We start from the raw sequence: 14,901 nt of genomic DNA, 5'->3' as shown, positions 1-14,901 counted from the left end.
CAAAAACCTATCTAGTACCTCAGACAAACAGGTGTTTTGCAGGGAGTACTTAGTCTAAATTTTCAGTTATATTATAAAATTTATATTCTAATTTATATATATATATGTATTTATTTGAATATTTTTAAAGTTGTGCCTTAGGCCATAATTGTAAGCAGGAAAAAACCTTCAGATGAGAAATCCTTGTATAAGCAGCAATAGTATATGAAGTGTGGTGGGAGCTTAGAGTTTCAGTGCATATGTGAAGCAGAAATGTTCTTATTCTCTGGCACCCCTACAGTAGAAATCAGGCTCCAGCACTGTGAGAAAGGTGAATCTGAAGAGGCTTAGAGTGTGATCTGATTTTCGTGTTGCCCAGTAAATGTGTGAGAAAAAGATGTCTCCCTTGTAGTATTAGCATATTTCTGCATATGGGTCAGTTGGTTAATATGTGTGTAAGAGTAATAATTCAAAAAGTAAAGGGATCATTTCAATCCCTTGAAGTTTTTTAATTCATTCTCCTTTCTACTTGGCCTTATTCCTTTCTCTACATGAAAGCCTTCCAGTGACTCTCACTGGTGAGCACTGTACATGTAAGGATGTAAAATGAGGACACCACGATGCTGAAGTGTATGCTTTCATAACAATTTGCTGACTGGAATGGCAGATGCCTAAATTGCTCATAAAAAAATTAACAGGAGTGAAAGCTCTCAATTATGAAGCATTCTATTAGCTATTTATAATGAAGATTAAAACCTTGAACTAATTATATTTCAGTTCTTACTTGATCTGTGGGTGTTGGTTTTATTCTGCCAGCACCTTACGCTTGCTCTAATGGCACAAGCCTTTGATAACTGCTCTGATAATGTATACTCGCTTAATAATGAAGATTATTTGTGGTTTCTTTAGTCTGATTCCTGGCTTTTCTAGACTGTTAGGCTTTAATGAGTGACCCATTTAACAGCTGTGTTGAAACAGAGGCACTGACATTTTGACAGCAGTGCATATCTGCATTTAGAGGAATTTTGAAAATTGTTAGCTTTATAACTAGTAGCAAAATTCAGTGAGAAAATTATTAGATGTTAGACTCAGTCTTGCGTTTTTTCTTAGGGAATCTGTTCAAGGATCTTCAAGGATGTTTTGCAGGAAATGATCTTTCCAGTAACAAATACTTGGAAAAAGAGCTGCTGGGATTTTTGGTTGGTTTAGTACTGCCATATTTTTTTCTTCATTGATCATTCCTGATGACCTACTAATGAATATGCTGACCATCTCTCAACTTCTCTCCTACCGCCATTTGAGACCATGGCCATGGGACAGGGCTACTGGTGGGCTGAGGTCCCTAGATGGCCACATCACCCGTCCTCTGCTGTGGGCACTTAGTGGTGAGGTGGCTGGGGTACGGTGCTTGTACCGTAGCTCTGCAGTGCCCTGCTAAATGGCATTTGTGCCTTGGTTGCTGTGCAGGGCTGTGGCTGCTGTCCTGCTCGGGGAGCTCATGCCAGCAGCAATTAGCCTGTGAGGGGGAGCGGGCTGGCTGCCAGCTCCGCCTGGCCCGCAGGCCTGGCACAGCCACGGGCAGCCACGCTGCTCTTGCAAGTGCACCAGCTGGCTGCGCCGAGGGCCCTGTGCTGGACGGGAGACCCGGAGCGCAGGAGAGGAAAACCTTCCCTTCATCTCCTTCCAGAGCTGCTCTCCCCAGAGGGAGTGACGCGGAGGTTACCTCATGCTCTGCTGCTGGCTGTGTAGCACCCTTATCGACAGCAGCATTTCTGGTGCAGGAGAACCACGTTACTCGCTTTTGTCTTTTCTCAGTTTTACTCGTGTTGGTTATGCCACTTGGACCTACCGTCTTGTTGCCTGCTTTGTCTCTTGAATATTTATCTTCTTTTTTTTTTTTGCCACTGATCCATATTTGTGTTTGGTAAGTTCCAAGTTGTTTCTGTTGCGTGCGCTGCTTTAGGCTTTTTTTTGGCACTGTGTTGTACTATCTTAGTATTTAGGTTGTATGCTTTGCTCTTTTTCCTTCTGGGCACATTGGTACCATTTTCTCAGTATTCCGGTATTTTTGTTTGGTAGCACTTCTGTTCTTCTTGTGTTGTAAACCTGTGCTTTTCTTCTGCTTGGAGCTGAGGTTTTCTATGGTTTCTGGACTTTCCTTAAAGATACAATGTGCTTTTTGACCCTTCCAGTGGGGGGAAGAAAAAAATAAAAAAGGCAATTAGCAACTTCAGGAATTACCTCTCTGCATATAGACTTTGCTGATAGGCAGACTGTAGAAGAATGGCTGCAGAGGCATGGCCTTAGAATCTCTGAAGATCTGCACAATCCAGGCCTGGTATTAGAACAGGCCTGCAATCAGAATCGTGCTGAAGTTGCTGTGCTGAAGATAACGAGAAAGGTAGCCTTGAGCTATTCTTGAATCCTGAGACTGAGTAATTATGTTGTGCCAACAGGCCGTGGCTGTAACAAGATACAGCTGCTGGGAAAGCAGGTGCAGGGCCAAGAAAGATAGGGAGCGGTATGGGAAAATAGGGAGTAACAAACTACAAGGCTGAAGCACAGCAACACAATTAGCTACATGGATAGAATGCTTATTTTAGTCATGATAATTAGGGGTGTGAGAACCGCGCGCGTTTAGAGTCTACTAACCAATTATATTTCTGCTTTACGAATATGCATGTGTATCGGTTCTATATAAGTAGTGTTAGAAACTAATAAAGTTGAGCAAGATGCATAACTCATATTGAGTGTCTTCTTGACTCCGGCAAACCCTTCTTCCAACAGCAGACATGCTTGTTGGTTCACCTGTCTGAAACCTTCCATGCAGAATTATCAGTTCTAGTCTCCCAGTATAATTTCCGTGTTTCTATAGAGCAAGGACAGAATTGGGGGAAGAGCTATTACTTTGATTGCTTTGTATGTCTAACATGCTCACATGGTAAAAATGTGTTCAAAAAGCACTGGGGCAGCACAAGAAAAAAATATTTACTGAAGTACATTTACAGTACCTGTTAGAATCAGTTGTTGTACCTTGACCTGTAGTATTTCCAATGCAGAAAAAGCCTTTGGAGGGGAGAGAATGTTTCAGGAATCACTTTCTGGACTGCCCAGGGTTATTTCCCTTAGAAAGAGTCATCTTGTAATGTCCCATGTCTGATTCTCAGTTCCTTAAACATGACAAAATCATTCTTAGGTTTGCAGGAACAAATGCCATCTTGTGTGCATGCTCTTCTTAGGCAAGCCAGCGACAACTCAGCAGCAGCCCCACAGGTTCTCCCTGGCTCCCTAATACCTACTGTTGTTTCAAAGCGTGCACACTTTGTAGCTGTGCCTCCTACTGGTGTCCTCACCATAAAGGTGCAGGAGTTGGTGCAGAAGTGTCACAATCTGCCTGCAAGGGCCAGTACTATTGCTCTGGAGTAGCCTAAATGGGCATAGTGGGCAATGAAGTGTTGCTTTTCTGTCTTGTTCTGGAAGATCTACTAATGCCAGTGAGCTCAGGCATTCAGGTGTTTTGTGGAGGGAAAGAAAGGGTTGATTTAACAAAATATATTGTCTAAATTTACCGATGACTGCCTTTCCCATGATTCTTCTTTCTTCTATTATCCTCTCATAGAGGCATATTTTGAGAGCTTTTGTTTGGGTTTTGAAGAGATGTGGTTATTCTTGTAATTACAACAAAGGATACTTAATTGAAAATTGCAGATGCAATAACTTGCAGATTTGATATTTTTAGCATGTCCTCAAATTTTCCATTAACACCTCCTCCCCCGCCCCAAACCCCTATTTTTCTAAATTGAGGTCTCTTGCTCTCCTGCTACTCTTCTGATGTGCTTAATAGTAATTTCTTGCTGAGAAGATGCCTGCCCTTCTGTAGTGCTAGTTCAGCACAGTGGTGGAAAGGTGGCCAAGGAGCTTATATATGTGTAAAACCTAAAAGAGTGGAGATAAAATGTGGCTAGGCAGAAAGGGATGAGAGAAGATGGAAAGTATCACAAAGGGAAAAGAAAAAAATGGCAGAAAAAGAAATGAGATGGAAACGAGGAATGATCTCAAGATTGTGTATTTCTTTTACAAATGGGATCTGTGGTTCATGAAAGAAGCATGTGATGGTGTACAGAAGTTGAGATCTGCGACATTGAAAAAGCAGTCTAGATCAGATATAACCATTTCATGATTATTCTTTAGACAGTTTTACAATCTTAAGAGTCCTTTAGTAAAGAAAATTTCTTTATGCTTGCAAATTCTATTTTCTGTGTGATGCATTGTAGACTTTAATGTCCAAAATATGTCAGAAAATAAACTGCTATCTTAAAATGTTGAGTCACCTGTACTGAAGAGAAAATTGGATTTTATACTTAAATTTATAGTGAAGAAGCTTAAGAAATACTAAGGACTGAGGAATTTGTTCAAAATTTTGACCTTTTATTATTATGAAAAGGACATTTGGGATGTACTTACAATGGGGTGGGGATCGTGGATCATCATCCTTGAAGTTTTATGATAAGAAATATTTAGCAAGTATTACCTTCAAATGATCATGCAAAGAAATTTCTAGAAATTCTAAAAACTTACAGTTAGTAAACATTTGTCAACCTTAACATGGATATTTGAAATCAATATTCAGAATGATTCCATAAATACCCATGTCGCTCTTAAATATCTCCTCTGATTTTCTTCCATTTATTGTAATGTAAAAAATACTACTGTATTGACAGTAATATTAATTCATTTTATTTGAGTTGATTGGGGTACTGTCCATCAATTTGTAAGTTTTGTTACTTCATTTTCTGTAAGTCACTGAGAAGTTATGTGAATTCCCAGAGCACCCTGAAGTGGAATTCATCATACAAATAATGATCAGAAACATAAAAAAAGCTGGTTGGAATAAGCAAATAAAGTTACAGTAAATGTTTCAGCAATGGAAAAGCTAGTTAACCTTATTTATGTAGTTATTAAATTCATTGAAATCTTTCGTAGAGGTTAAAAAAAAAAAAAAAGTGTATGAAATTGCCTGATCATATGGTAAGGAAATGCAAGTCTCACTAATTTGTTCCTTACATGTGCACATTTTCTAAAGTTGATGGAATGAAAGACTGCGCTTGTGTATATATTTTTTTAATGTGTTTCAAACATTTGAAGAGCCTTTGTTAATTTTGCTCATAAGACAATATTAAAATAATTCTGTAGTGGAATATGGTTTTGAACAAAGCCAGACAATATTGAGCAAAGTTGTTATTATGATTACAGAGCAGTTATAATAACAAAGAAATGAACTTCTGTTGCAAAATGTTTCTAAAGTTCTGTTACGTGCATTTTTAATGTCCTGATTATATGTACAGATGAACTGCATTTAGTGTTTTAGGAAAACATTAATGTTTGAGAAAAATAGCAAGCATTCAGCTGGCCAACCACATGAAGCTAGCTTGGATTCTCGGGATTTTGCTACTTTCTTTCTGCGGAGGTCAGTCACAGCTCTGACAGAAGAAATCTTTTCATTCAGATTAATACATTTTTGAAAAACAGTCATCAGCAATAATGGAAAAAATAATGGTAAAGGAGACAGAGATATAACAATGCTATGATTAGGAATTGAACATACAGATTACTTGAAATTCACGTTTGAGGACTGATTTTATTTTACTATCGACTGTTTGATTTGTCTAGCTGCAGGTAACTACAGCTAGGCAACACACTGAGCAAAAGTGCCCTGAAATACCTGAAGGTATTTCTGGAAATACTGGAAAGCAGAAAATTTATGAATGCTCTTATTGTGGTTTCTGTAGTTTAAAAAATAGTTTGATAGCTATATAAGGTGTTAAGTTGTGATTGGTGTGTGTTGTTTTGCAATAGCAGCTAGAAAATGCACATTGTCACCGTGAATTTTAATTGCGTGGGAAAACAGAAGTTATTTGCTGCATTAAGAATAGTTTAAGTTTCAAGGTCTTACCTTTTTCTGGGCTTCATTGTCCATGTAAAAGCCTTTTTCTATAGCATATCTTGTAGATGTGATTCTAACTTCTTTAAGTTTAAATACAATAAACCTGTTATCTTGATTCCAGGAAACTAGGTCACGCAGCTGTTGCGTATGGAAGATTACTCAAGGTTACTGGTGATTGGAGAATGCAGAATTCTTCATATTACCATAACAGAGTTTAATTTACCTGAAGAACATTTTGCTCTTAATTAAAATTTTTTATGGCTGTTTAGTTTCTGGTACTTTCTGCTATTCTAATGTTTTTACCTGGCATCCTCCCAAATTGCTCTTGTTTTTAATAGACTTCTCCTTAATGCTTTAACAGGTTTAGCCTCTGTTCATCTTTATCCATAAGGACTTAGCTTGGGTGAATTTCAATCCAAATCTTAAAACTACATTTTAATGACTTCTTGTTTCCTTATGATGGAGCGTCTTTTTTCCTTTTACAGAATTCTGGTGAAACACCATTGGACTTCTTGTATTTCCTCACAAAACAATTTCATATAGAAAAAAATAATAAGTTGCCAGTATTTCTTTCAATATTTATCCCTGTATTTAAAATTTAAAGGTTGTGTAGTCACAAGTCCTGGCAATTCACAGACTTAATTTTTCACATTTATGTAATTCTTGGAATAAAACATCACATTCAGGAAAGTCGGTTCTTCTGCAGACTGTATAAAAAAGCAATTGTACGGTATCTTCAGAAAATGTTTCATTTCCTTGACTTGTACATGGCTCTCTTGCTTTCAATAGCCAAGTAATTAAAATCCCACCATGATGAGAAATCTGGCTTTTATCCAGAGCTTTTCTATCTCTGAAACCATTTTCTGATCTAATTTCTATCACTGCCCTGGAGGTCTGTAGCAATATATAAAGGATATCACTTGGCTTAATACTGCTATTCTTCTTGACAACTAGCCGAATAGTCTGATGTGTGTAAGCACAAATATTGTGTTGTGTTCTCTATACAGTATGAATCTTTTGTAATATTGCCTTTCCCCTTTACCCTCTGTGTTATTCCTTTGGTAAATTTTGCATTCAGATCTTTCAACTCACCTATAATCTTTACATTTCAGTCATGTCCCTGTTACACCAATAACGACCTAGATGCAGAGTTGGGTTTATGCTAGCTGGCTGAAGAACAATTCCAGGAATATTTATCTACAGATAACTAACCCTGATTATTATTTTTTCCCCAAAATTTGATTGTTTGCAATCAATACACCTCTGAAATTGATTTTTAAATTTGATTTGCATTATTTACTTTCAACAATTTTATTGATATTGTTTTAAATGTACATTCAGAAATGCCAAAATAATAGATCTTCAATTCAGACGTGTAACTACTCCTGTTTTGAGTAGTTTCAGATATTTAACTTATACATAAGATTTGAACTTCCAGAATCAACTAAACACATTTCACAGTGCAGTCAAAGATAGCACAAGGGCAACATGTTTTAATGTATTTTAAACCTGCATATGTTCTTGAAGTGCTTTGTCACTTGAAACATTAGCCATCTGCCAGTAAGCTTCTCTTTGTAGGGAAGATTATTGCAAAGGTTGTAGTAAAGCAGCATTAGTGTCATTGTGTGACCTCAGATCTCTTTGATCCTTTTTAATCTGGTTTCAGAGTTACTGTAGCAATTTCACCAGATTCATTGGCTGATCTCCTCCTGGTGATAGTTAAAAGTCCTTCCTGATTCTTATAAATCTGCTTGTTTTTTTATGGTAACAGTACAGGCTTTTTGAATTTGTCAGAAAACCATTGCTGCAGTTTGATTCTTGATTTTAGGGTTTCTATTCTTTTCGGTTTCAGATAGTTCTGCAGCTGCCGTCTGCAGGAGGGACCCCCCTAATACAGGATTCCAAAGCATCTGTTTTTAAGCTCTCCCTCTTGAACATGGGTGTACAGGCCATCCTGATACAGCCCATGAAGCGATCTGAGCCATAGGACAGCAAAAGGGAGAGGGCAGGAGCTCTTGCCTGTTCTTTGCCTGTGCCCTGCCAGACCTGCCTTTCTTTCCTAGTCTGTTGCTGAGTTACTTATGACAAAACTGTTAAACGTTTAATCTGTAAGTTGTTTCTTTATTATTATTTTTACTATTTTTTAAAAATTGGATTATTTTTTCTTTGCTTTTCATTCCATAGCTGTGACGAAACATTTATGAACATATGAAGGAAACGTGGCTTTTTAAGTCACTTGTCCAGGACCTAATATTTTGAAGATGCTCCTAAAATCCGGCTGCCAACAGTGGCCAAGAATATCTTAGTTTTGTCTGGAACTCACAGGGTGGTTGTGGCCTTTCTATCTTTTTCTTAGTTACAATAATCTAAGTTTTGTTAATTCTCTGAGTAGATATGTGTAGTACACTCGCTGTGGGTTACTCAGCTTTCTTGAAAGTCCATTTCCCTCTCTTTCTGATGCAGTTCACTGAGCTTTTGTGGATCTATAAAACATGGAGTGTGTCTCCTTAAGGAATTCCTCAGGATATTTAAAATTAATTGCTGGTCTCCCTTTTTTTTGGTGTTTACTGGAAATTTGAATGTCTTCAGGCTGATTATCTCAGCCCTCGCTTCCTCTTCAAGTCTTGGAGCTCAGTCAAGTTGACAGACTATGCTCAGTGCACTAGATCTTTCTGCCCCAGGTTTTCAACAAATCTAATCAATGAAGAACAAACTATAGAATTTAAGCCTTTTAGTAAATGTTTGGTTGTTGTTTTTTGGTTGGGTTTTTTTTGTTATGCTTTAAAATGGAGTTTAATCTATTTCTTATGCACTTGTTTTCAGAAATGCCAGCTTGCTTCCCATGGTTACAGTGCGAGAGCTACAGTTGAAGAAAGTTACAGTTTAGCTCCCCAAATGTGAATCGTGAATAATTAGAAAAGAAAATAAAAATGCCCAGAAAGTAACACATCTGTCAAAATTAACTAGAAACTATTTGCTGATGAATTGTACCTTGCTTGAAATGTAGAATGACATTGTTTAAAACAAAAATATTTACTGAGTCAGTAAAAGATAATGAGATGCTGTAAAGTATGCATAGAATATGGTATTTGGTCTCACTTTTGGTATTCATCACAAGCTTTACACAATACAGGGGCTCAGTTCTAATACATCAACTGCTTTTAATCCAGCAGTGAGGCTATAGAAGTAAGGCCAAAAATTTGTTTAATTCCATCAGGGATAAGGTTTCAATATTGAGTGTTAATCCAAAGTGTCACCTGTCATTGTTTTGTTTTCATGCTCTGAGTCATGGCAGGCTGCTATATAACAAGAGACATCTCTTCCATCTTCATCCTTTCTCTCACCATTGGGTACATTTTGTGGTTGGCTTTTTTGGTTTTATGTTTGTTTGTTTTCTTAATTTGCTTTTCTGTCTTTTTGATTAAATATTTTTCAAATCCTAGCATGTTTTTTCATGCATTTAGTTGTTTTCCTTGGTGTTTGAAATGTTGCTACAGTCACCTGAGTAGCAGTGGCAATGCGGTCTGTTTTTCGTCTTTTAGACTGGCACAACTGAAATAGTTTACACTTTTTGTTAGAGTAGGATGGTAAAGCTAGTTTGCTGGGTCCTGAGTAGAGGCTGGCTTGATTTGCTTCTAATTTCTGAGTCCCAGTGATTAGTCTGTTGTAGTGTTAAGAGCTGTTCTACAAAGTAGGATATTCCAGAGAACTTTAAGCCTGAAAAGTGATGGTCTGTACAGACAGACCAAATATTCAGTAAAAAAATATTAGAATTGAATGGAAAAGACAGTTTTCTCTTTTCTTCTGGAAGGGTGGTAGAATTTGAATATACTTTCCTGACTTGCTTTTGGGTACCAACCATCTGTCATGTTGCTATGTATGCAATGTATGTGTATTGTATACTGCAATTTTTTCAAATATTTTCTACATCTGATTAAAAAAACTCCCTTGCAAGAAGATCCTTTTCTTTATACCTAATTTTTACATGCTGTTGTTTCAATAAATCATTGTGTCTCCTGCTAAGGAGAAGTATGCTTTTGTAAAAGATATTCTCTTAAAATATTGAAGCTATTGAAGTTCAAGTAAACTCATGTGCTGCTTCAGAGGTTGTTATTCTTACCATACACATTAACAGTAATGAAAAAAAGGTCAGTTTGGGCTTTTCTTTTTTTTTTCCAGGTTAGTCTGTTCCTGATCTTTAGAAAATCTCTTCTACTTCTCTAGTCAGATGCACTCTGGAAAGTGGATAAACACTGTTAGTTTGAACAAACATTTTTGCAGTTCACTGCCTTAATCATATCATAGTATGGTTCTACCTGAAACATCTTTTATCATACCATGTTTAATGGGTAAAAATAGAGTTTAATATATATAGGAAATCTGTATTTTAATATTTTTTTCTAGAATTAAAAAAATCTGCATATAGGTATATCAATGGCTTTTAACTTGCTTTAGTTATTAAAATTGTATGTATAGAAGAATGCTTACTTATCAAAACCATTTATTTCTTTTAGGGTTTTTAGGAACCTCGTGTGAAGACAAAATAGACCCTTGTGTGTCATCTCCCTGCCAGAACAATGGAACCTGTTACGCAGACAGACTTGCCTTCTCCTGCAGTTGTAGTCCTGGATTTACAGGACCTACATGTGCTCAGCTGATTGACTTCTGTGCTCTGAATCCTTGTGCACATGGCATTTGTCGCAGTGTTGGAACCAGCTACAGATGCCTCTGTATCCCTGGTTTGTACCAAACACTTAGATGTTTTGTAAATATTCTAATATTTTATATGTAGATTCCATATATAGTTTAAAATTAATTCAATTTTTTTTCTTTTCAGTGAATAATACACATTGAGCAGATGTTCTGTCTGTTTAGAAATAAAGATAGGAATCTACACATTCTATTTGGAAAATCAAAAATTGCAGAGTGAGCACTGAAAATACCCATTGAGATCCACATGGCTTTGTTGATATTTACAGCTGTATTATAAAACCATAGCCTGCAGGATAAATCTTTTTAAGGCGAGGTATCAGTGTCATTGGAATTACAAAATTTGGTAGAGAGAATGGGAAATGTGGTGCTAATCATTGAGGAAGGAGTAGAAACAAAGTAGCTGAACAAAGAAAGGTAGAGAAGGAAAAAAATAATTGGTTACCCTGAAGGGTTGAGTTCTGCCATTCCTGGTTGCATAAATTAACTCTCTTAAGTAGTGTCACTGGAACTTCTGAGGTGAGTATAGCTAGTAGACTCAGCTGGTAAGTGACAATAGAGCTGAACAGTGCATAGTATCTGGGTTGCATTTTGCTTAGCTCTAGATTTTTTTCTTCATTGTATTAATGTAACTGAATATTGGGGTGCTTACAACTCCCTTTATGCATTTAGCAATGATAATTAATAGCTGAAGTAGCAGTTAGAATGAATGATACCATGTGCTGCACATCCACTACTGCTTAAGCACTTATGGAGTGAAAGCCAATAATCTTTGTTTTCATTTGAATCATTTTGCCACTTTTTTTTTTTTAAAAAAAGGTATATTCTTATAAACCTGTAAACTTGAAAACTGCAGAATCTAAGGGAAAAAGAAATCATCAGTGTTCAAGGGATTAACTAAGGAGTGATATTACGTAGTTAGTAGCTCTACATATACATAACGCTATGACATGTGTGTTGTTCTACAAGGTTCTTTTCAGAGAAATACCTTCTCTGTGCTGCTTTGCCTTGCCTTGTCGAAAACCGGTCACAATTCTCCAGCTCTTTTTCCTTCCTTCTCAGTTAGCAGGATGTGCAGGTATGCTACCAATTGCAAAGGTTTTGCCTGAAGTACGCGAGTAGTCCTGTAGGTGGCAAGTCTGAACATTATTACATGCCACATCCATCCAGATTTTTCTTTTTATTCTGTGTGTCGAAAGAAGTCAGCTTCTTTTATTCCAAAAAGAAGTTTCTCCCAAGAAAGAAGCCTAGAACACCTCACATTAGGATAGTGAGGCTTAGGACAAAAAGAAAGTAAAATAACTCTTTAATTTGACTTCCATGTATTATTGGCATTTTGAGGAAGATAGATGTCACTGCTTTCCGCTGCTTCTGGCTTTAAAGCAAGGTGAAATGTAGAGAACTCTATTTTCCTTGAAAGGAATGAGTTTTATCTAAGATTCCGTAGCCCATAAAACTGGTAGCTCATCTGAAGAAAGGTCCCTGAAGACACAAGATTTAGCAGATGATGTCTTTGTCTTGGATGTTATATTGAGTGCACACTTCAAAGTGTTGCCTTCAGTGATGCATGCGATCTTCAAGGAAATTTCCAAATGTTGAGACTAAAGTTTGAAACTGCTTAAGGATGAAAGGAGTAGGAATTATGGATTGATTTTTGAAAATAAGCCATCCATCACTCATCAAATCAATAAATGTGGGAAGAACAGGTTTCAGTGTTATGAATACTTCCTCATAAGGCTTTGTGTTGTGCAGCAATATTTTCATTCAGGTATGCTATCCTGAGAGGGAAGCCAACACATGGTTGTGTTGTTTCACAATTTTTTTGCTAGTATTTTTTTTTTTTCTTGCAGTATGTTTTGATTTTTGGAACGAAAATGCTTTTTTGTAACAGGTTAGACAACTGGCTATATAGTACTTAGTACAGTTACATATTACATATGTAATACAATTATCCTGATCCAGAGCATGCTGTAACAGTGGTCTGTTTTGACTAAGTTTTGTAAAGCCTGTTGAAAAAAGGAAATTTTTGGGATTCAGTTCATTGAGCAGTCCTGGCATTTCTAGATTGTCTAGTTTTCTTACATTTATTCTGATATGTCTGAATTTAACAGGTATGGAAAACACTAGCCTTCTGTGTATTTTGTGTTGAGCTGCTTCTCCACCAGAATGGATTGGTTTTATTTGTGGATATGGGGAGTTTGTAATAAAACCTACTAATGCAGCATTTTTAGAAAGTCTCAGAATTAATCACTGCTATTTAGAGACATTGAAAGAACCATAAGTTGGTTTTAGAGAGGTACTTATAAGAACAGAAGCTAGTGGAAATCTATAGTTTGGATTTGACAGATTTATAATTAAATTACATAATACTTTTTATAAAGGAGAAAAATCTTAAAGTGAAATGCAGACAATACCATAGCAATGTTATCTCATAATTCATTCATAATGTTGTCCAGCAGGTGTATATATACCTACAGGATTATAAGTATCTCGTGTAAGAGCTTTAGCTGTTGAGACATATTAACTTATTCAACAATAACCAAACAAACATACCAGCAAAAAGCCTCCATTTTATGGACAGTTTTTCAGGAAGCATCCTCAATTCTTCTGCTTGCAACTTTTCAGAAACCAAAGGGTAGGTAGATTTTTGTGGCAAGATAGGTCCAGATGTTTTAAGTGACCTCAAATGTTTTCCACTCAGATGTTTCCTTGAACGGTGAGGGCAGTTTTCATCTGAACAGAATAACAACATTATGTAATGCAGAAGAGTATTCCTAACATGTGGTTTGTTTTATATATATTTCAGGAGGTGAAGATGGTAATTCTTTCATTGCAAATTTTCCGTCTTCCTTTTTGAAGTGTTTAATTGCTTTGCTGTTCATTTGCATAATAGAGGAAACCTTAGAGAAAAGGATTGGGTATTGAGATGAAGAGCAACAGGCCTAATCATATTTAAATAAAGCTGGCATATCCTGTCCTATCAAGAGCAAAAAATAGAATTCATATCGGTTGATAATTAGTTCCATGTCTGACAAAATATCTTTTTGATTGCAGGTAGTTGAAATTGCCAGGTGCTGTTTTCCTAAATTCATTTCTGGAACCGAGAATTCAATAATTTAATATTTATCCCTTCATTTGGGGTATTCTTCTCCCCACCCAGTCCCCAGAAGGACTAAATAGTAAAGGGAGTGCAGTGTGGAAAAAAAGGTTTGACATTTATAAAAAAAATCTGGAAAGACTTGAAAAAGAAGTGCTCAACAGGTAGGACTAGGAAAGTTAGTTGGTGGCATCAACCTGTTCCCTGACTGGCCAGCAAGTATTTTGTTAACTTCTTTGGAGCTGTAACAAAAACCTACTGGTTTTCTGGCTACTGAATGGTACAAGCAGTTAGAGCCCAGTCAAGAGAAATCTCTACAGAAGGTGGAGAAACTATTGAGATAAGGAGCTGCCTGCGTCTGGACAACACGTGATCAAAATGTATCAATGTGTTTTGACCTGTAAGTGGTTTTTAATATATGACTGAAACCACAGCTGCCTGAAAAACACAGAGATTGATGAAGGGCATTTTTAAGATTATCAGTACTGCGTATGCTCTGGGATGTTCTGAAAAGAATTGTCAGGATTCAAATGCTTTGAATTGTAGAAATCAGAACACAAGAAGAGATAGCCTACCTTTGTATATGTGATGGGCAGGTAAATCAACAGAAGCCTGAATTTCCCAATTAGTCTAAAAAAAAATTTCTTCCCAACTCCGTTATAAAAAGGGATCCAATTTCTGCACTGTAGTATTGGGAGCTGTCCAGCATGAGTGGCCTTCCCCGAGACATCCATGGTAGGAAAAACTAGGCATTTCTTTTTCCAAGTAAACCAAGGAAGTTTTAATCTTTTTCAGCATGTTCTTTGCCTGTGGTTCAAACAACAAAAATCTAGTTAAATATTCTTGGAGAAATAAAAGCTCTTTTTCTGAAATTTGTCACCTAAACCTAATTAATACTTGTTGGTTAGGTTTGTTCAAATTCATTCAGTGTCTCTCAGGACTCAAAAGTAGTCTCAGACCTCTTATGTTATGGAAACTTCTTTTTATTTAAATAATATTTGTGCACGTAAAAGTTAGCCAGATGAGAAGCCGTGGAGGTTGCATCCAAAACCAAACATGGCACTTCTTCAGTTAAACCTGTTGTGTCGCTCCATGTGTGAAATTTAATGGGATATTTAAAAAAAGTAATTTATTTTTTGACTTCTGTAAACTTCACTTTTTGAAATGACAA

The 14,901-nt window shown here is 36.7% G+C and overlaps 1 protein-coding gene and 1 long non-coding RNA gene across 2 annotated transcripts in view; one reads left to right on the top strand and one right to left on the bottom strand.

Annotated features, from left to right (window-relative positions):
* Positions 1 to 14,901, top strand: part of DNER (delta/notch like EGF repeat containing) — a 139,459-nt gene that overhangs the window by 99,155 nt on the left and 25,403 nt on the right. The window contains exon 8 of the mRNA XM_037407081.1: positions 10,438 to 10,662. Within this exon, the coding sequence (XP_037262978.1) occupies positions 10,438 to 10,662 (225 nt within the window). The remainder of the gene's footprint in view (positions 1 to 10,437; positions 10,663 to 14,901) is intronic.
* Positions 37 to 6,000, bottom strand: LOC119156783. Its single transcript, XR_005107286.1, has 3 exons — positions 5,933 to 6,000; positions 2,991 to 3,149; positions 37 to 2,164 (listed from the first exon to the last, which is right to left on the bottom strand). It is a non-coding gene; the product is annotated as an uncharacterized LOC119156783 (long non-coding RNA).

The sequence above is a fragment of the Falco rusticolus genome, chromosome 13 (genome assembly GCF_015220075.1).
Source record: "Falco rusticolus isolate bFalRus1 chromosome 13, bFalRus1.pri, whole genome shotgun sequence".
NCBI lineage: Eukaryota > Metazoa > Chordata > Aves > Falconiformes > Falconidae > Falco > Falco rusticolus.
The sequence above is the reverse complement of the archived record's forward strand: the minus strand, read 5'-3'. Positions and strand labels throughout refer to the sequence as shown.